This window comes from Lolium perenne, chromosome 7 (assembly GCF_019359855.2).
Source record: "Lolium perenne isolate Kyuss_39 chromosome 7, Kyuss_2.0, whole genome shotgun sequence".
NCBI classification, from domain to species: Eukaryota; Viridiplantae; Streptophyta; class Magnoliopsida; order Poales; family Poaceae; genus Lolium; species Lolium perenne.
In genome coordinates, this window is record NC_067250.2 from 78,085,109 (window position 1) to 78,106,060 (window position 20,952).

Sequence of the window (20,952 nt, forward strand, 5' to 3'; positions counted from 1 at the left end):
AAACGAGGCCTTTCACAAACTTTATTGCCGATGCTGCATCTGGTGAATTTATTGGCTTCGCTTCTACCCACTTGGTGAATTTGTCGACAGCGACCAGCAAGTACTCATACCCTCCGGGCGAAGCTTTGTGCAACTTGCCCACCATATCAAGTCCCCATTGGGCAAAGGGCCACGACAATGGTATTGGTGTTAATTCTGCCGCTGGAGAGTGAGGTTTTGCGGCAAATCTTTGACACGCGTCGCAGGTTCTTACTATTTCCTTGGCATCCTCGATTGCTGTCAACCAATAGAATCCTGCCCGAAAAACTTTGGCTGCAATAGCTCGACTACTTGCGTGGTGGCCACATATTCCTTCGTGTACATCCTTCAGAATTATTCTTCCTTCCTGGGGTGTGACACACCTTTGCAGAACGCCTGAAATACTTCGCTTGTATAACTCCCCCTTGATCACTGTGAAAGCTTTGGATCGTCGAATAATTCGCCTGGCCTCAACTGGATCGTCGGGTACTTCTTTCCTGAGGATATATGATATATACGCTTGCATCCAAGGACCTTCTACCATCATCACAAGTTCTTGGTCCTCTTCATCTTCCGCGGTTTCTTTGAGGGGCGCCGAAGTTTTTTCTTCCTTTGCTTTTTTCTGCACCTTTTTTGGCTTCGTGGATCTCTCCGCTATTTCTTCCCAAAATACTCCTGGCGGGATTGGGAGGCACTGCGATCCGATGTTTGCGAGAACGTCGGCTTCATCATTGCTCAATCTACTGATGTGATTTACCTCACACCCATCAAACAGCTTCTCAAGCTCATTGTACACCTCCTTGTATGCCATCATGCTATCATTGATTGCGTCACATTGGTTCATAACTTGCTGAGCCACCAATTGTGAGTCGCCAAAGATTTTTAGTCGAGTTGCACCGCAAGCTTTTGCCATCTTCATCCCGTGTATGAGGGCTTCATATTCAGCTTCATTGTTGGATGCGTTAGAGAACGTCATCCGAAGGACGTATTTCAATTTGTCGCCTTCAGGTGATATAAGTACTACTCCTGCACCAGCTCCTTCTGCTCTCTTGGACCCATCGAAGTTCATGGTCCAAGTTCTCGACAAATCTGGGGGTCCCGTGTTTTGTAGCTCCATCCACTCTGCAATGAAATCGCGTAACTTGCGACTTGATTGCCTTTCTTTTTTCATACGTGATGTCCCGAGGGGAAAGTTCTATTCCCCAAAGGGAGACACGCCCTGTAGCTTCTGGATTGTTCAGTATATTTGAAAGAGGTGCTTCGTTGACTACTATTATCGGGTGTGCCGAAAAATAGTGGCGCAACTTCCTTGCCGTTGTAATTACTCCATATGCTAGTTTCTGGTACTGCGGGTACCGCTGTTTGGAAGGCGATAAAACTTCACTGATGAAATATACTGGCCTTTGCACTCCATGGAGTTTTCCTTCTTCTTCTCTTTCAACGACTAGCACCGTGCTAACCACTTGGGGCGTGGCTGCAATATACAGTAGGAGAGGTTCCTTTTCCTTCGGCGCCACCAAGATTGGTGGTGTCGAGATTGTGCGCTTCAAATCCTCGAAAGCTCTGTCGGCCTCTTCGTTCCACTGGAATTTCTCTCCTTGCTTTATCAGAGCGTAAAATGGTAACGCTTTTTCTCCCAGCCTGGCGACGAATCTGCTCAAAGCTGCGACTCGCCCAGTTAGCTGCTGTATTTCTTTCAACTTTGTTGGCTTCCTCATTTTTACGATAGCCTGTATTTTGTCGGGATTTGTTTCAATCCCTCTTGCTGAAACTAGAAACCCCAGAAGTTCTCCTGCTGGAACGCCAAAAGAACACTTCGTCGGGTTCAGCTTGAGGCAGAATTTGTCGAGGTTGTCAAAGGTTTCCTTGAGATCCTCGATCAGCGTTGCCCCCTTTTTTGACGTTATGATGACATCGTCGATGTATACTTGCACGTTTTTCCCAATCTGTGTCGCCAAACACTTCTGCATCATCCTCTGATATGTTGCTCCCGCGTTTTTCAGACAAAAGGGCATTGTTCTGTAGCAAAACACGCCATAAGGTGTGATGAACGCTGTCTTTACTTCATCTTCTTCTTTCAATCTGATCTGGTTGTAACCAGAATATGCGTCCAGGAAAGAAAGACGTTCACATCCAGCCGTGGAGTCGATAATTTGATCGATCCTCGGGAGGGGAAAGTGATCCTTTGGACAATGTTTATTGTGACACGTAAAGTCGACGCACATGCAAAGGACCTTAGTGTTTTTCTTCGGCACCAACACAGGATTTGCTACCCATGTGGCTTCTGTGTGCAACTCCTTGATAAAACCAGCTTCTCGTAGTCGATCGATTTCTGACAGCATGGCCTTGCGGTTTGGTTCCGAAAAACGTCGCAAAGGTTGTTTGATTGGTCTCGCTAGTGGATCCAAGTTTAGGTGGTGCTCGGCAAGTTCCCTGGGTACTCCTGGCATGTCAGCTGGACACCATGCGAAGATTTTCCAGTTCTCACGGAGGAACTCGACGAGCGCGCTTTCCTATGCGAGGTCCATGTCGTTTGCGATGGATGTCGTCTTTTTTGGGTCTGTCGGGTGAATCTGCACCTCCTTAGAATTTTTCTCGGTATTGAAAGTTGATTCTTTATTTGGCCTTCCAACGTCTGGCAACACGTCGTAGTCAGTCATACTCCTTGACGCCAAATACTCAGCTTGCATCCCGAAAGTTTCTGATATCCGATGAAAATCCTTATCGCACTTATCGGCTAAGGCGAAGCTTCCTTTGACTGTGATTGGTCCCTTCGGTCCAGGCATCCTCCACAACAGGTATGTATAGTGTGGTACCGCCATAAATCTAGCATATGATGGTCGTCCCAACAGAGCGTGGTACTGCAACGGAAAATCCACAACTTCAAACTCCAGCTTCTCGATTCTATAATTCTCTCGGGTTCCAAACTGAACGTCGAGATTGATCTTCCCCAGTGGATAACTTGGTTTCTCCGGTGTGATACCATGGAATCTCGTGTCTGTTGGCTTCAAGTTTGCTAAGGATATATTCATCTTCCTCAATGTATCTGCATACATAAGGTTTAAGCTGCTGCCGCCATCTATGAACACTCGAGAGACATCAAATCCCGCAATGACCGCTGGTAGAATAAGTGCTGACTGCCCTGGTCGAGGAACTTTCTGCGGATGATCTGCTATGGTGAAGCCAATATCTTGCCCTGACCAATTAAGATACTCGACTGTTGGTGGAGGCATTTTTTCTGCCATGAACACCTGTCGCGAGATTACTTTCTGAGCTCTATTGGATGGCCTTCCCTTCTGAATCATCGACACCGCTCCGTTGGAGTTAGGATCAACGTAAGGTGGTGGTGGTGGTGCTGCCGCTATTCTGAGCTGATGTCGATTGTCTTCCGTAATTGCGGGAGGAGGTGGCAAGTGAATCTCGCTCCCGGGTTCTTGAGGATTTCTCTGTGCTGCTCGAGCGTTAGCATGCTCTGCCCACCTTAACATTGCCTGGAAATTGCGACAATCTTTCTGCAGATGTCCTGACTGCTTTTTCCGTTACTGTCGAGGAAAAAATGCATCTGGCACGGCCCATTCATCATCTCTTCAGGAGACACGAAAGGCCTCGGGAACCTAGGTCCGCTATTTTGCCTGTTGTTTCGAGAATCGTCTCTATTATCGCCTCGCTGCTCATTGCTTCTCTGATAATCATCTCTGTTGTTTCCTCCTGTGTTTGCCCGAAAACCTACCGAAATCTGTCCTGGAGCATCATAGTTCGGGTACTGCCGAGGAAATCGTCGCCTCGGTTGATAATTTCGACCACGGTCCTCCTCTGGCGACCTGTGCCGTTTGTTGTGGACAGCATCTTCTCCATCTGCCCATCTGTTTGCTATTTCCATTAACGCGGATACTGTCTTTGGGTTGGTCCTTCCCAAGTCCTCGACAAAATCTCCACGCCTGATTCCTGCGACGAACGCATCTATCGCTCTTTCGTCAGATATATTTTCTGCCGAGTTTTTGATGATGTTCCACCTTTGGATATATTTTCTCATTGGCTCGTCTGGCTTTTGTCGACATGCTCTCAACTCCTCTAACGACGCAGGTTTTTTGCACGTGGACCTGAAGTTCTTGACGAACACGTCCTCGAAGCTTTCCCAACTGTCGATAGATCCTGGAGGGAGTTTCTTTATCCAAGACCGTGCGGCTCCACTCAAATGCACCTGGATGCTTTGCATAGCTGTTGCTCTGGTTCCTCCTGTGAGTTTCACCGTCTCGAGATAATCAACTAGCCAATCTTCTGGATCTTGAAGGCCGTCGAATTTTTTGAAATTATCAGGCAACTTGAATCCCGAAGGTACTCGAGTTTTTCGCACTCTCCTCGTGAAGCACGGCAAACCGCACATATCCTCGTCGTTTAACTCTGGGGACTGCCGATGTTCTCTTCTGCTTTGTCGCGCTCTGTCAACCCTTGCTTGTGCTGCCGTATCTCTTGCTCCACTTGGTCCTTCAGGAGCTGCTGCTGCTGCTGCCGCAGGTCGTGGACTATTTTGCCTTGCTGTTCCTTCGGGAGGTGTTGATACAAACGTCGTCCCCATGGCACCAACTCCTGCTATCTCCATGTTGTAAAGTGTTTCCCTTGGATCCCCTGGAGGTGGTTTGGATGCGAGGATAAAAGCATGTGTCGCCATATACCCAGCCTCTGGTGTCTTAGGGATGATGTTTCCTCTTGTGTCTATCGACATAAAGGACATGTCGAGGTTTTGGACAAGGTGCTCTCTTTCTGCTTCGGGTATGTGTTGTAACCTTGATCTCGCTCTGTTCCGAGCCTCCCTGTGGCTATCACCCGAAGTTCTAGATTGTCGACTCAGCTCTGCTCTTCTCCTGCTGGATGCAGAAGCTGCCTCCTTTCTTCTGTTTAACTCAGCTGTCTGTTTTTCCAATTCCCTTGCCGCTCGTGCAAGCCTATATTGATATGCTTGTAATTCCTCTGGCGTGGCTGTGGTAGCCATTGGTTCTGAGCCGTCCATAGCTCTCGCGGCTCTATCCCATGCTGCTTGCGGGAGTCGAACTCTGTGTCGCGGCTGTGGCCCGACGTATTTATTGCCCAAGCCTCGTCGCAGATCGGAGGGATCGACGTATGGATTTCCCAGATCGTCGAAAGCCTCAGATGTTTCCTCTTGATCATTGCTTGGCTCTCCAATGACATAAATCTGATGATATTTTGTATTCAGATCTATGTTGGGTTTGGTGACACCATCGTTGAGATTGGTGAAGACCTTGCCCACTGTAGTAGATTTGTCGATGAAGTCGTAACTGTCGATACTGCTTGAGCCATCGCTTATATATGAGTCCGCAGATGACTCAAACGACATGTCGCTGAAGATCTTGGCGAGCTTCTCTCTTGCCCTGGTACTGATGTAGCGTGACGACGAAGTTTCTTCTTCTCCTGATCCGGTTGACGATGTATAGCTTGAAAAATCAGAATCGACCGCCGACGATCCCGACGAAATCGGAATTTCGACACGATATGATCCTTCTTTCTCGACGCGAAAGTGAAATCTTCCGAACGTCATCTCCATAGGCTCCGTCAGATACGCATATGCATCCAAACGGGAGGGTGGGTGAGGAAAAAAATCGACAGGACCAGCAGCGATCTGTTTACCTCGATCCATTGCGTTGCTTGCGGATGACGATGTTGAAGATCTTGAGCGTGCCATCGAGATCAGATCCTTACGCCTCTAATTCCCACAGACGGCGCCAATTGACAAGGTATTAACTTGTCAATGCCTATGGATTGTAGGCTAGGGTTTAGTTGGAAGTAGAGGGCAAGTAGATCTCGAAGGTTTCAGCCGAAAAGTACTCGACGATTATGAAAACTAGGGTTTGTAAAACAATGATTCGATCCTCTCTGCGTCCCTCGACTCCCCCTTATATAGGAGGTGGAGCCGAGGGATTCGTGCTGTACAAGTTACAAAGTCCGGGAAGGTTTCTAACTCATCCCGCAAGATTACAAATAAGACTTTCTATTACAACTCTAGCTTTCCTTAATAATATCTTGGGCTTCCGAATCTTCTTATTCTTCGGGTAGTGGGCCTTCAGTAAACCCCGGGTACTATCTTCGGCAGGCCCATTTGGGATGCCTATGTCAGTGGGCGACGGCCAGGTCGTTGATCTGCGCCACAACCCCCCCCCCCCCCCCCCCCCGCCTCTCACCGGTGCGTGGGGGTGATCTTGAGCTTCTCCCGCGGCACGAGGTCGCCCGGGGCAGCAGCCTTGGGTTCGACGGTGGAGGCGGCCCTCTTCTTCGCCGGAGATGGTCGGCCTGCGGATGGTGGTGGTGGGTCTTTCGATCTGTCACCGCGTTCTGGCGGCGAGGTGGAGAGGCGTGGAAGCAGGCGGCGGCTGATGTCGCCGGTGGAGGGCTGGCTATCGGCTGCGGCGGTGCCTAGGGCGTGTGCGGTGTCTCCGGACAACGCGATCTGTGCTTGGTGTCTCTGGCGGCAACTGTGGCCAGCCTGGGATGGTCGCCGATGTGGGGCCCCAACCTGAATAAAGGCGGCGGTCCTAGGGTCTCTCTTGGGCGAAGAAGACTTACCTGAGGTTTGCTCTTCTCGATCTGGTATGAGTGTTGAGTTCCGAAAGGCGTCGCCGGCAAATGTAACAGTGCTTTTTTCTGTGGAGTTTGCGCACCCATGCTTTTATTCCGGCCGATTGGTTCTGGTGGGAGCGGCGCGAAGCTCTAGTCTGTGTTAGCATCAAGAAACATTTTGTTCCATGATGCAGTCAAATGAAGGGAATAACATGAAGGCCGGAGAGGAGGACTAGCTAAGGGAGGTTCAAGTCTCCGCGTTGTTGAGGGACTTGCTTGGTGCCCCGGGCTTGGCAGCAGTCATATGGAAGTGGGGCCGGTAGCACAGGTGAAATTCATTCAGGGTGAAAACCCAAGGTCTGGCCTTAACTGGTTGTGCCAGGCAATGACTTTGTTGGAGGCATTGTTTTGAGAGCGGGGACTATCTTCAGGGTGAAAACCTAAGATCTTTGGTCGGGCGACGATGGCGCTGGTGTACCGTTTCCTTCTTGGAGACGTCGTTTTTGGAGATTATATATTTCAGGTGTTGTCTTGATGGTGGTTGTATTGCTGTTGCTAAGCCTAGGATGCTATAGAGGGACTTTTGTTTCTTAGTTTTCTTTTCTGTTTTTGGCTATGTGCATCCGTACCGCTATTAGGGTGTTGCGTTGTTGCAGAGGCTGGGTGTAATTGGTATCTTTTGATATAAATATATTTCCTTTATCAAAAAAAGAAAACCCATCTAGGGTTCCGTCCTCCGGCTAGCGACGCTTGCCTTCGGTTTGTGCTAGTCTTTGTAGTCATCGTTAGATGGTCCAATGATTTACTAGTAATTTTTATTGCATTCGGGTCTGTTTGTACTCTATTAATGGTTATTCTAAAACATTATGCAGTAGCCCTACCTTAAATTAGTAAGGCCTTAACAACAGATACAAGATGCTGTAAACAGTTTACAACATCGCTAACAAACTGTAAATAGAAGATAAAAACAAGAAAGATCTGCTAGATGTTGACGATGCTCTCAGCCGCGAATGGAGTACCAAGTTAACGACGCTGCCAATCTTCGGGAGAAGCGGCTAGTGAGGTGAGAAGAGCATTCATCTCCAGGAGGGAAGCCATCGCCTGATCACCCTTTTCCATGGCCGAAAAAGGGCCCGTGCCCTTTCGCCCTGGCTCGGAGGGCGCCAAATCGTCGGCCATCGAGACGCTCACCCTAGAGAAAAGAACATGAACCAGGACTAGGCTACCATAAGAACCAGAAACCAACCCTGCCACTGCACTTCACCGCTCCCCAACAGGCGATTTCCCACGAACACGGAATCCCCACGACGAGAGAAGCTACTTGGTGTCGTCGTTGATACAGAAGCTGCGAAGAAGAAGGGCCCCCGGCCATCACCAAGGCCCCAACTTTGGCGCTGAACAAGCAGAACTGGAACAAGCCCACATCCCTCTCACCCAAAATGGCACCTTCGGGAAGGTGACTGTCGTTGCCTATTCGATGGTGCCTCGGAGGAGGGATCCTCACGAGGGGGAGAAGAAGTAGGGGCCATAGGGCGGAGTGCACACGGGACGGTGGTACGCGATTTACCCAGCTTCGAAATACCTGCACGATGACAGGGCCTACTGCTGCTTGTCTGGAATTATCTAGGCGCTTTCGCGTTGTTACAATGAGTTGTGGTTGTGCCTCTAGGGCTCACGGGATCCGGCTTATAAAGGCGCACGGATCTAGGGTTTACATGGAGAGTCCTAGCCGGAATACAAGTTGGCTAACTACGGTACAAAGTCTTGCCGTGTACGTCAATGATCCGCCTTCCTCTAAGAACGTGCTGGATCCGGATACTTCATGGGCCTTCACGGATCCGGCCTCCTTCGTAGGTCGGTTGGGATCCGGCTTCCTGTTCCTGGGCTGGACTTCATCCTTCAGGATCTACAGCAACTGAGCCGCCCGATGGGCCACATGCCACATCACCGTCTGTGGGCCACCCTGGCTTGCCGGATCTAGGCCATGCCGTTGATATACCCATAAAGTATACCCACAACAGTGACAACGCCCACGACGCCGCTGCCGCCCAAGAGGATTTTAGATTTGTCCCGGGTAAGGAGAGGAGCCGGAGGGAAGGGAAAAGTACCTCAACAGAGCCTCTAGGGATAGGGGCCGCCCACAGGCGTCGCCGCCATCATGGCTGGCAAGACCAGCCAGAGATTTCTCCCGGTCTAAGTCCCCACCTCCAACACCTAGTTGGGCGCCAGATCCGGCAACAAGATGCCACGAGAGGCAGCACCGACGTGTCCAGGGATGCATCCACTTCAGATCTGGAGCAGGAACTGACGAGCAGCCCGAGCTCCACAGCCAGCACCCATCCTCTCCTCGCTGTCCACACGACCAAGGATAAGGCGAGCACCTGTGCGCGATGCTTGCCGCAAAGCCAGCGCGGCCTCACCACCCATGGCCGCCGCTCTAGCGTCAGAAGAGCCCGCAGAGCCACCACTTCGCCGTAGAGCAGCCGTGCCGCCACGCCCCTTCCCAACATCGCGCCTCCAAGCGCCAGTGCTGCTCGCGCCACCATCACCGCGAGGAGGGGAGAGGACGCCTCGCCGCCGACGTCACCCAGGCTTCGCCCGGTAACGCCCTCTGGCGGCGGCGATGCAGGGGGCAAAGAGGGAGGTCGTTGGCAGCGCGATCTAGGGTTTCACCCTGGGGCTCGCGGGAGCCCAGGACGAAACGTTTTCATTTCCTTCTATTGATGATTATTGATAGATTGTCGGAATTTTCGCACAAAAAGTAGTAATATACTTTTTCTCAAGTTTAGCTTTTATTTTATTTTGACGAAGGGCATGGCAGTCAAACAATTTAGCGCGGGAGCTTGGGTGTTTTCTGATGCAATCCAAAGGGTGAATAGAGCATACTAGCGTCTTTGTTTGTTTCCACCGCCTCGCAGTCGCAGTTGAGTTGCAGAGCGGCAGTTGTCCCGATTGGCGGGCTTTGGGAAGCAACAAACCTCCGCGTTTGCGGTCGGCGGTTCGTTCCCCCATGCCGAAGCATCAGCAGACGGCATCTGCACAGATACGGCGCGCGTATTCTTCGTCACCGGAATTTCTACCCGCCCAGCAACGGTCTGCGTGCGTGCCTGCTGTGTCCAGAATGAGACCAGAGAGAGATAGGTATTTCGCGTAGACAACGCATCAGCATGTCATTGTCGCCGACTCGGATCCCCCGTGGAGTCCCAATTCGCAGTCGGGAAAATTCCCCAAAAACGGGGAAACAAATTCTATAGGACCTCGTCCAGATTTATCTGCGTGGACGGACAACCTTCAGCAAAACAACATGTGGCCAGAAGAGAGAAAAATATACGTGATTGAGGGAAAATTCCCCCCAAAACGGGAAAAAACACTATAGGACATGAACCATATATTCATATTTTCTCGTGGACCAATTTTAGCAAACAACATGTGACCATGGCTAGGTGAGAGAAAAATATCATGGTTAAGTTGTCTCCTTTTATTGCGCCGATTGTTGGGTGTGATCTACCCATGGACTAATAGAAATTATCTCCCCGAAAAGGCAATCACGTGGATCGGCGGAAGGTGGTAAACACGAAACCAATTGCCTTGAAAAAGAAGGAAGCACGGCATCACGCCGTCACCAATGCCACGTGCGGCGCATATCTCCACCGTTGTTTTACATTGGGATTCAGTTAAGCACCGCGCGGATATGCACCGATTATCGCTCGTATATTCCGACCCCAAAAAAAGTACATAATGTACCTAACTTGCGTATGGGATTCGGGTATGCTAGGCACGGCATATATGCACAAACAACAATCAATTATCACTCGCAAGGGCGGGCCGGTTGTAAACACAGAACCAATTGCTTTGCAAAAAAAAAGGAACACGGAACCGCGTCATCACCATTGCCATTTACGAGCTGATTCCGCGAGGGCCCATATCTCTACCTTTTTTTTGGGATTCGGGTTCGCGTGCTAGGACATGGCGGTGGTAAGCAAAGAACCAATTGTCTTAAAAAGAAAGAAGGGAACACGCCATCACATCGTCACTGTTGTTGTTTTACGAGCTTATATTGTGTGTCTGACGCATACCTCAACCGTTGTTTTCGTTGGGATTAGGTACACAAGGTGTGGCATATATGTACAACACAACAATCCATTATTGCTCACATATTTCGACTCCAAAGAAAGCTCTACATAATGTACCCAACTTCCATATTTGGTCGCGTGCAAGGACAGGGCGGTTGTAAACACGGAACCAATTGTCTTGAAAAAAGCAAAAGAAGGGATCACATACATCATGTCATCACTATTGCCGTTTACGAGCTGAGCCAGCGTGTGATGCATATCTCTACATTGTTTTTCACTAGAATTCAAATACCCAAGTGCGGCATATATGCACAGCACAACAATCGATTATCACTCGCATGTTTTGACCCCAAAAAAAGTTCTACATAATGTAGCTACGATCCATATTCGATTGCGTGCAAGGACAAGACGGTGGTAAACACGGAACCAATTGCCTTGAAAAAAAAGAAGGGAACACGACTTCACATCATCACTACTATCATTTACGAGCTGATCACGCGAGTCGTGAATATCTCTATGTTGTTTTTCATTGGAATTCAGGTACACAAGTGCGGCATATATGCACAACACACCAATCAATTATCACTCGCATATTTCAAACCCCAAAAAAGGTCTACATAATGTACCTAACTTCCATATTCGATCACGTGCAAGAATAGGATGGTGGTAAACACGGAACCAATTGCCTTGAAAAAAGGAAAAGAAGGAAACACGACCTCATGTCATCACTAATGTCGTTTACGAGCTGATTCAGCGTGTGGCGCATATCTCTACATTGTTTTTCACCGGAATTTAGGTACGCAACGTGCAACATATATGCACAACACAACACTCGATTATGGTTAGCATATTTCGGCCCCTAAAAAGGTCTACATAATATACCTAACTTTCATATTTGATCGCGTGCCGGGACGGGGCGGTGGTAAACACGGAACCAATTGCCTTGAAAAAAAAAGAACACGACGTCACATCATCACTATTGCCGTTTACGAGCTGCACGCCATATCTCTATGTTGTTTTTCATTGGAATCTAGGTACGCAACGTGCGGCGTATATGCACGACACAACAATCAATTATTGCTCGCATATTTCGACTCAAAAATGTCTACATAATGTACCTAACTTTCATATTTGATCATATATGCATGGACAGGGCGGTGGTAAACACGAACCAATTGCCTTGAAAGAAAATAAGGCAACATGTCATCAGGCCATTAGTATTGCCTTATTTTTAGCTGATCCTGCGTGTGGTGCATATCTCTACTTTTTTTTCATTGGCATTCGGGTGCACGGCGTGGTATATATGCACAACACAACAATTGATTCCATATTGAATCGTGTGCATGGACGGGAGGGGATAAACACGGAACCGCCATCACTAATCACGAGAGAGTTTGAATTTGCATTTGACACCGTGACACGACGAAGACGAGAAAAGAAATAGATGATGGCAGATGCAGCGAACCTTATCTGAGACCACGTCCGTTCCAGGGGTCGAACCGCAAAACTCCCCGCCCCGACGACGGGTATAAAACGAGGGAGAGCGCGGGCATCCGAGGGCAGCACCAGCCACCAGCACACAACTGCCACAGGCCACAGCCGCGGCGCCACATATCTACGACCTCTCCTTCGGCCGACCCGGCGAGCCGCCACGCCACCGTTGTTTTTCTTTCCATTCAATTTGATCCGACTTCGGAAGAAGATGACGGTGGGAGCCGGGATCGCGGTCCAGGAAGACGGCAGCCTGGTGGCGCTGGGGGCCACGGTCCTGACGGAGGTGCGCGACAATGTGCTCGTCACGCCGGCAGCCGGGGGCGGGATGCTCGACGGCGCCTTCCTCGGCGTTCGGTCCGCCCCCGCCGGCAGCCGCAGCGTCTTCCCCGTCGGGAAGCTCAGGTGAGCAGACAGGAGCTGCGTGTGTTGTTCGCTTTTCTCTGCTGTTCCAGAGCTGTCTGTTTTGTCCTTTGCGTTCTATTTTCTGTTTAATAATAGTCCTAGTATGGTTTACTTGATGCCTGCCATGTGCAAGAAAAACCATGTGTAGTTTGCAATCTTGTCTTGTCTGCGCTCTTGAAAAGTAGGAATAGTTTCCTGGAAAGTAAAGCCCGGTAACTTTCAAAAAAAAAAGTGCAGTAACTTTTTTTCCTCACATCATTATTAATAACTCTTAAAAAGAGACTAAAATTCGCTTCACTAGAGGTGGAAGAAGGTGCAAGTGCAACAGCTGTTCAAGAAGAGATGCTGGTTATTGGTGACTGCATCTTCGGTAGTACAAGAAAATCGTTAACTCAACAAACTAACATTACTAAACGGTCTTCCCCCAATAAGAGAAAGTAGACAACCAATGAAAGCTTAGCTAGCAAAACAGAAGTCATCGATTACGACTTGCCTTGCAAAATGAATACTTGATAGAACAGAGCTCCTGCAGTTCATCATAAAGAATAAAGGAATTAGCTGTACTGAATAATTATGTAAGCCATGGCATGCTTGTGTTGCAGGGACCTACGATTCATGTGCACGTTCAGGTTCAAGATGTGGTGGATGACGCAGAGGATGGGCTCGTCGGGCCGTGACATTCCCGTCGAGACGCAGTTCTTGATCGTCGAGGCCGCCGACGGTGCCGGGGACGAGCAATCCGCGGTGTACACCGTCTTCCTCCCAATCCTGGAGGGCTCATTCCGTGCTGTCCTCCAGGGGAACGAAGATGACGAGCTGGAAATCTGTTTGGAGAGTGGTAAGTAACTGACAGAAGGATCACAGAAACATCTATTCATCCAGTTCAGGTTCAGCGCAGCTGTTTCATGATGTATGGTAGTGACTCTTGTTTTTTTCTTTCTGTAATTCAGGTGATCCAGCTGTGGAATCATTTGAAGGCACCCATCTAGTTTACGTCGGTGCGGGATCGGATCCGTTTGAGGTCATCACAAACGCTGTCAAGTATGTCAATGTTTTCAGCATTTGATCTTCCTATTTTAGTTCCGTACAGTTCTGCAGATCAAACTTGCCATGTACTAATTTCCCTGAATGAATTGCTTTCTCACTGACGCCAAATGAATTGCCTATTCGCAGAGCTGTTGAGAGGCACTTGCAGACATTCTCTCACAGGGAAAAAAAGAAGGTACCTTCTTCAAGCAATCCTACATATTAGCATTTGCATGTTGCATCCTTACTACTCCAGGGCCTGTAACTCTCACCTTTCTTCAGATGCCAGACATGCTAAACTGGTTTGGCTGGTGCACATGGGATGCATTTTACACTGATGTGACAGCTGAAGGAGTGAAGGAAGGACTACAGAGGTGTTTTACCGGTCTCTTATATTACCGCCGACAATAATACTTATGTTATGCGAATTATACCGAAATTCTACCATTTATTTTTTCTATATTTTCCAGTTTGGAAAAGGGTGGAGTAGCTCCTAAGTTTGTCATAATCGATGACGGATGGCAATCGGTCAGTATGGATCCAGCAGGAAAAGCATGTATAACTGATAATGCAGCCAAGTAAGCTACCTAGAAGAATTCATGCTCTTGATAAAATTGCTAGACCTTTAGTTGTGATCACTGATATATGACTGTCCTCTGCCTATAGCTTCGCAAACAGATTATACAATATCAAGGAGAACCACAAATTTCAGAAGAATGGAAGGAAGGGTCACAGAGAAGACGATCCGGCAAATGGCCTCGCCCATATTGTCAGTGAAATCAAGGGGAAACATGAGCTCAAGTATGGTGTTGCTTGTCAGTGTGCTGCCTCGTCATGCATCATGATAAAAATTGTGTCACAGTACTCATCTTTCCTATTTTTTAAATGCCAAAATTCAGGTATGTTTATGTATGGCATGCGATCACTGGGTACTGGGGTGGAGTAAGGCCCAGCGCTGATGGGATGGAGCATTATCAATCCAAGATGCAATACCCTGTCTCATCACCAGGAGTTCAGAAGAATGAACCATGTTTGTTCATGGACAACATAGCAGCAAACGGCCTTGGCCTTGTGAACCCTGACAAAATATTCAGCTTCTACAATGAGCTCCACTCGTACCTCGCGTCTGCTGGTATCGACGGCGTGAAAGTAGATGTGCAAAACGTTCTCGAGGCCTTAGGTGCTGGTCATGGTGGAAGGGTGCTTTTGGCTAGGAAGTATCAGCAAGCTCTAGAAGCTTCCATCGCTAGAAATTTCCGTGACAACGACATAATATCATGCATGAGCCACAACACTGATAACTTATACAGGTAAACTTATTTTGGTCATGAAACTATATTTATAGTTTGGCGCACTTGCCTGAAAATATTTTCTCAAAAATTAAAGTTGCCTGAAAATATATTGTTGGTGATTTACATGGTCCTGATCTTGCCACAGTTCGAAAAGAAGCGCGGTAGTGAGAGCCTCAGATGATTTCTGGCCTAGGGACCCGGCTTCACATACCATACACATTGCAGCTGTGGCGTACAATACCGTGTTCGTTGGAGAGTTCATGCAGCCAGATTGGGACATGTTCCATGTGAGTAAAAGATCTCTACAAGTAGTACTTTCCTGTGTTCTCTTTTTTTTTTTGAAATAACTTTCCTGTGTTCTCATGATACTGGCAATCATCTAATGTCTGAACTTCTAATTTCCCTTATGTGCCGACAGAGCGTCCACCCAATGGCAGAATACCATGCCGCGGCACGAGCAGTCGGAGGTTGCGCAATATACGTCAGGTAACAAGACATCACTACAGAGCTGTACATAATTTTCAGTTTTTTCATGTGCTGAAGAACAACACGTTGATGCTAACCCTGTGTGTGATCATGCAGTGACAAACCCGGAAACCATGACTTCGATCTGCTGAGGAAGCTCGTGCTTCCTGATGGATCGATCCTGCGAGCCAAGCTCCCCGGGAGACCGACCAGAGACTGCCTGTTCTCCGATCCTACAAGGGATGGCAAAAGGTTAGCAGTGAGACTTGTACTAGCAGAATAGCAGATCCATTTCTGATGCAGCTCTGAACTTTTCTAAACCATTTGGTGTTAACTGCAGCATTCTCAAGATCTGGAACCTGAACGCGCACTCGGGCGTGATCGGCGCCTTCAACTGCCAGGGCGCCGGCTGGTGCCGAACAGGGAAGAAGAACCTCATCCACGACGTGCAGCCTGGGACCATCACCGGGGCCCTACGCGGACGGGACGTGAGCCGCCTTCCGGAGGTCGCCGGCGATGGCTGGAACGGCGACGTGGTCGTCTACTCGCATGTAGCAGGAGAGGTGACCGTCCTGCCGAAGGACGCCGTGTTGCCGGTGACACTGAGGCCGCGCGAGTACGAGGTGTTCACCGTGGTGCCCCTCAAGCGGCTGCCGACCGGCGCCTCCTTCGCGCCGATCGGCCTGATCGGGATGTTCAACTCCGGTGGGGCGGTGACGGGGGTGAGCAACGGTGACAATGGCGGCGTCGAGGTTAAAGTGCGGGGCGCAGGCACGGTCGGAGCCTACTCCTCAGCGAGGCCGAAGAGCGTGGCTGTGGATTCCGAGGTGGTTGATTTCTCCTACCACGACGGCACCGGCCTGGTCACCTTTGACGTCGGCGTGCCGGTGCGGGAACTCTACTCGTGGACCGTCTCGATAGTGTACTGAGATCTGATGCTTGGGGTGGCAGATTGACGGGAAAATAATTTTATGGGATCTGAGGCTGAGAAGTTCAGACGAAGAATCTGAACGTTTCTGAAGAACAAAAGATGGATTATCACTTGTGAGAATTTCACGGTCGTATAATAATGGGAGAACGGCCGTGTACTCTCAGAATAGCGAAGACACTGAAGCCTGCGCGCCTTGATGAAGATGTGCTGTTTTGTTCTTGCAGAGGTTGCATTGTCTTGCTTCTGATTTGTTATAGGGTATTTGACAATTGACATGTGCACTGAGAGAAATAAGAGGACATAGTAGCACTGAACATTGTGTATGAATCGGTGGTTAAGTGAAAAGATTGATTAAATTGTGGTTAGCCGTGATGATTTTTGTTTTGTGTTCTCTGTTCTACAACATTTTGAGAATTTTTAGCATAAAAAGGACATGGAAGCATGTGCCATCGGCAGTGAACGTGCTGAATGTTGATCCATTTTTTAAAAAGAAACTTGCCAATTTTTATTGAATAGATAAAATGTTTGCATGAATGATTACAGAAATTGGAACGCCTAGCCAAAGATACCGCCCCAGTCTTCAACTCCCTCAGCAAGCCTAGGCTGCGTTGCCGCGAAACGTCTAAAATATAGTAGTAAATATTACAAAAGCAGGTAGTTTTTTTTCCAGAACACTTGGTATTACCTTTAAGGCAAACCAAGGGTTCCAATCCGGAGAAGGAATTGCTGAGTTGGGCAGGAGCAAGCGGTTGGATTGGCCTGACTCTTCAAGACCAAAGATACCCGGTTTGCTCTTTTACTCCATGCGCTCATAATTACTTCGCATTTTGGATTTAGTTAAAGTTAAAGTAAGTAAAATTTTGATTAAATATTTAGAAAAATATCAGTATAATAAAAAATCTATTGTGCTAGAATTTTTATAAAGTATAAATGTTTATATTTTTACCTACATTTCTTGGTTACATGTGATAAATTTTAACTTTGATTAAAGAGTGGATTTTGTACACCCACGCATGGGTCTGGGTGCTTCCGTCACCGTCCATTGTGCTTTGAGATTCGAATAAAAAGAGAAGACTTGGAACGCAAAGTAAATAAAAACAGAGAGAACACTAAAGATGCTTAGCGAGGTCGTGGCCCTCAAAATTTCCAAGCTTTACAGTCTTGGATATAACAACTTCTTTCTTGATCTGTCGAAGTGTCGAAGTATTAATCCGTACATTCCTCTAGTTTTCTTATACTCCCTCTATTCACAAATAAATAAACATATACTTTAATAAATATGGAGTGAATTAGAAAATGCATAGGGATGGTGCAAGCCTCTATTTTTTTTTTGTTCCACCATCTCCAGTGAGCTAAGTTTATGTAAAAAATGAGAAAAGCATGTGCCAAATGTTATTGTGTTTGATTTCCGTGCGTTGAGAAAGAAGCAATCTTTCGTATAATAAAATATATATACTAAAAAGATAGAAGTACACTCTTTTCTGGACATATTATAAAGAAAGTGATTACGGTGTTGCAATCAGATACAACCCATGTAATAGGCAGTGTTTTCTATTTTATTGAGAATCAAGGCATGGAACATACTGTATGTTAAACCCAAAAAGTGTCTTTGGCACATGAGCACCGATGTTCCTGATTTTTTTAAAAAATATATATTTTTACGATGCTAAAAATTCTGAAAATAAATATGCACATACATATAAACATTACGGAGTAAATTTTGGATGAAAATGTTGTATTTTTATCTATAATAAAAAGACAAACTTGTAACAAAAATTAAAAAAATCATCCCTATGCACAGCCACAAATTTGTTGTTTTTTGTAGCTCAAAATACAACGTAATTTATAATAAAACTTTGCACGTGTATTCATAACATGTGTATGTATTCATAGAATAAAATTTATAATTATTTAAAACACATATATAATTTTCAAATATTACGAAAACAGGTGCTCTGGTGCACCAAATCTCTGCCATGTTAAACCTCCCTAGTTCATGCTTTTGGACTACCCAGGCCCGGTCCATCCATCGGGCCAACATTTTAGGCCCAGGCCTAGGATTTTTGGGCCAAGACACAGGTCGGGCTGCCCATGGCCAGAAGTAATTCTTAAGGCTTGAAAATAAATAATGCAAAGTGCACACACGTACCTCCACCGGCCAGACCACTGGTGCGCTCTATCCTCCGTCCGTGCCGGGCGATGTCGCTCTCGTTCAGATCATGCCATGATTGGGAGGTGGTTAAAACAGATATGATAAATCTCTTTAGAGATTTTTTAAAAAATGAAGCTGATATTTTCAGGCTAAACTTTATTTTAGTCACGCTTATTCCGAAGGAAGCTGATGCGAAAACTTTGAAAAAGTTCAGGCCTATTGATTTAACAAATTGTTGCTTCAAAATTTTCTCGAAAGCCTGCACTAGAATGGGTAAATGCGCGGACAGACTTATTTCAACCAACCAATCGGCCTTCATTAGAGAGAGATATATTTTGGAGAGTATCGTTACCGCCCATGAGATCATCCATGACGTGCATAAAAATAAAATGGAGGGCCTGATTCTGAAACTCGACTACGAAAAGGCTTATGACAAAGTTAACATTGAGTTCTTAAAGAAAATGCTTAAACAAAGTGGCTTTAGCCAAAAAAATGGTTAGATAAAATACATGTGCTTCTCCATAAAGGTTATGTAGGTGTGAGAATCAATGACCAAAATAGTGATTTCTTTTGAAATAGGGAAAAGTCTTATGCAGGGAGACCCATTCTCACCCATTCTTTTCAATATGATGGCTGATGTATTTTCTAAAATGCTTATTAAAGCTGCAAATGAAAGTCTTATTTCTGGTATGCTTACTCGTTTTAGACCTGGAGGGATTACCAGTCTGCAATATGCAGATGATACATTGTTATTCTTGAAAAACAACGTGGAGGCCTCTTTAAATCTGAAATGGATCCTTTCAATCTTTGAGAAGATGTCAGGCATGAGAATAAACTTCGAGAAGTGTGACTTGGTAACTATTAATTTTCCAGAAGAACATGCTAATATTCATTCACAAGTTTTTGGCTGTGAAAAAGGCAAGTTCCCTTTGAAATATCTTGGGGTTTCACTGCATTTTAGTAAACTAAAAAAGGAAGATCTACAACCGGTGATAGATCTTATTCTTAAAAGACCAGCGGGCTGGAGAGGCAGATTATTGTCTTATGCAGCAAGGATAACTTTGATTGGATCCTGTCTAGCAAGCATCCCTGTATACCTCATGTCTGCTATCAAGTTTCCTTCATGGGCTATGAGAGCCATTAACTCGCAGATGGCACATTGCCTCTGGGACAATTATGAAGGACACTGTAAATACCACCTGGCTCGTTTGGAATTAGTGGCGATGAAAAAAGAATATGGTGGGCTGGGAATTTCGAACATTAGAGAGCTCAACATTTGTCTGTCTTTAAATATGACACTAATAATCCTAATGTCTTCAGCTGTAGAGAACTGAGGTTTCACCGTTCTGGAAAGGTGTTATTTGGGCGGCTAGAGATGCAATATTAGGGAACCAATGGATGATTGGTAAATGTAATAAAATTAGGTTTTGGGAGGATCAATGGCTAGGAAATACGAGCTTAGCAATTATGTTCTGGATCTTTACTTCGTGTGCAATCAACAAGGGGCAACTATTAAGGAAGTATGGGATGGGAGCGAGTTAAAACTCACCTTTGGGAGAGTGTTTAACTCAAAGATTATCGAACAATGGTACCAACTAGAACAAATTGCACCTTCTGTTATTTTTACAAGTGATGAGGATAGTTTGGTTTGGAAGTTACATAGCTCAGGGCTATATACTTCACAATCTCTGTATGCAGTACTTAACTTTAGAGGAGTTATCCCTGCAGTTTGGAAATTAAATGTGCCCCCCTAGGGTTCAGGTGTACTTGTGGCTGGTATCACATAACAAGCTTCTAACACGAGATAACCCGGAGAAAAGGCAAACTGTTCTAGATAAAACTTGCTTACTTTGCAATGAAAATGAAACTGTGGAACATTTGTTCTTTTCTTGTGATATTTTAAGAATCATGTGGACAAAGATATCTATCATTCTTCAAAAAGAGATTGGTTTAAACTTTAAAAATGTGGCCAGGTTATGGGTGAGCAATAAAAAGAATGTGGTTACTAATATGGTTGTTGCTGCTATTATGTGGTCAACATGGAAACATAGAAATGACATGTTCTTTGGCCGATGTATATGGTCTGATGCAGGTTTTGTGGAGGAGAGTGGTGAAGCTGTTGAAGCAATAATGGAATCCTCTCTGTCCGTCGAAGAATCGGAGTTTCATGGAAGAGTGCGTGAAGAGATTGGAGTTGAAGATGGTGGAAGTCCCGACAATCTCAAGCTACTGAAGAGGCGCAAAACAATGTTGATGGTTGGTCCTAGGACATCGGAGATGCTGGCTCCTCGCCTGATGCTGGATGTGCAGTTATCTGCTATGTGATCAAGAGGAGAAAAAGAAAAAAAGCCTGGAGTTATAGCTGAACAAATTCTTGTCATATGCTAGATGATGGTTTTACTGTTTGCCTATAGGGGTGGTTAAAGTTCTTGTCTGTTTTGTTCTGGTAGTTTGAGTATGCTCTAGTTGGGGCTGTAATAAGTACTGTTGATGTGACTGTCTTTTCGTTTTCCCAATGGACATGGAAAT

At 46.6% G+C, this 20,952-nt stretch overlaps 1 protein-coding gene across 1 annotated transcript; it reads left to right on the top strand.

Annotated features, from left to right (window-relative positions):
* Nucleotides 1-12,226: 12,226 nt before the first annotated feature.
* LOC139829693 (probable galactinol--sucrose galactosyltransferase 1) lies at nt 12,227-16,643 on the top strand. Its single transcript, XM_051347436.2, has 12 exons — nt 12,227-12,557; nt 13,160-13,395; nt 13,508-13,598; nt 13,731-13,779; nt 13,866-13,957; nt 14,054-14,161; nt 14,250-14,384; nt 14,483-14,893; nt 15,021-15,162; nt 15,294-15,361; nt 15,458-15,592; nt 15,681-16,643. The coding sequence occupies exons 1-12, from the start codon at nt 12,364-12,366 to the stop codon at nt 16,267-16,269; spliced, it is 2,250 nt and encodes a 749-aa protein (XP_051203396.1). The 5' UTR covers nt 12,227-12,363; the 3' UTR covers nt 16,270-16,643.
* The last annotated feature ends 4,309 nt before the right edge of the window (nt 16,644-20,952 follow it).

Coding starts and splice junctions, on each gene's coding strand:
- LOC139829693 (XM_051347436.2), top strand. CDS start 12,364: ATGACGGTGGGAGCCGGGATCGCGGTCCAGGAAGACGGCAGCCTGGTG. Junction 13,599..13,730: donor GTCATCACAAACGCTGTCAA/GTATGTCAATGT, acceptor GCCTATTCGCAG/AGCTGTTGAGAGGCACTTGC. Junction 13,780..13,865: donor CTCACAGGGAAAAAAAGAAG/GTACCTTCTTCA, acceptor ACCTTTCTTCAG/ATGCCAGACATGCTAAACTG.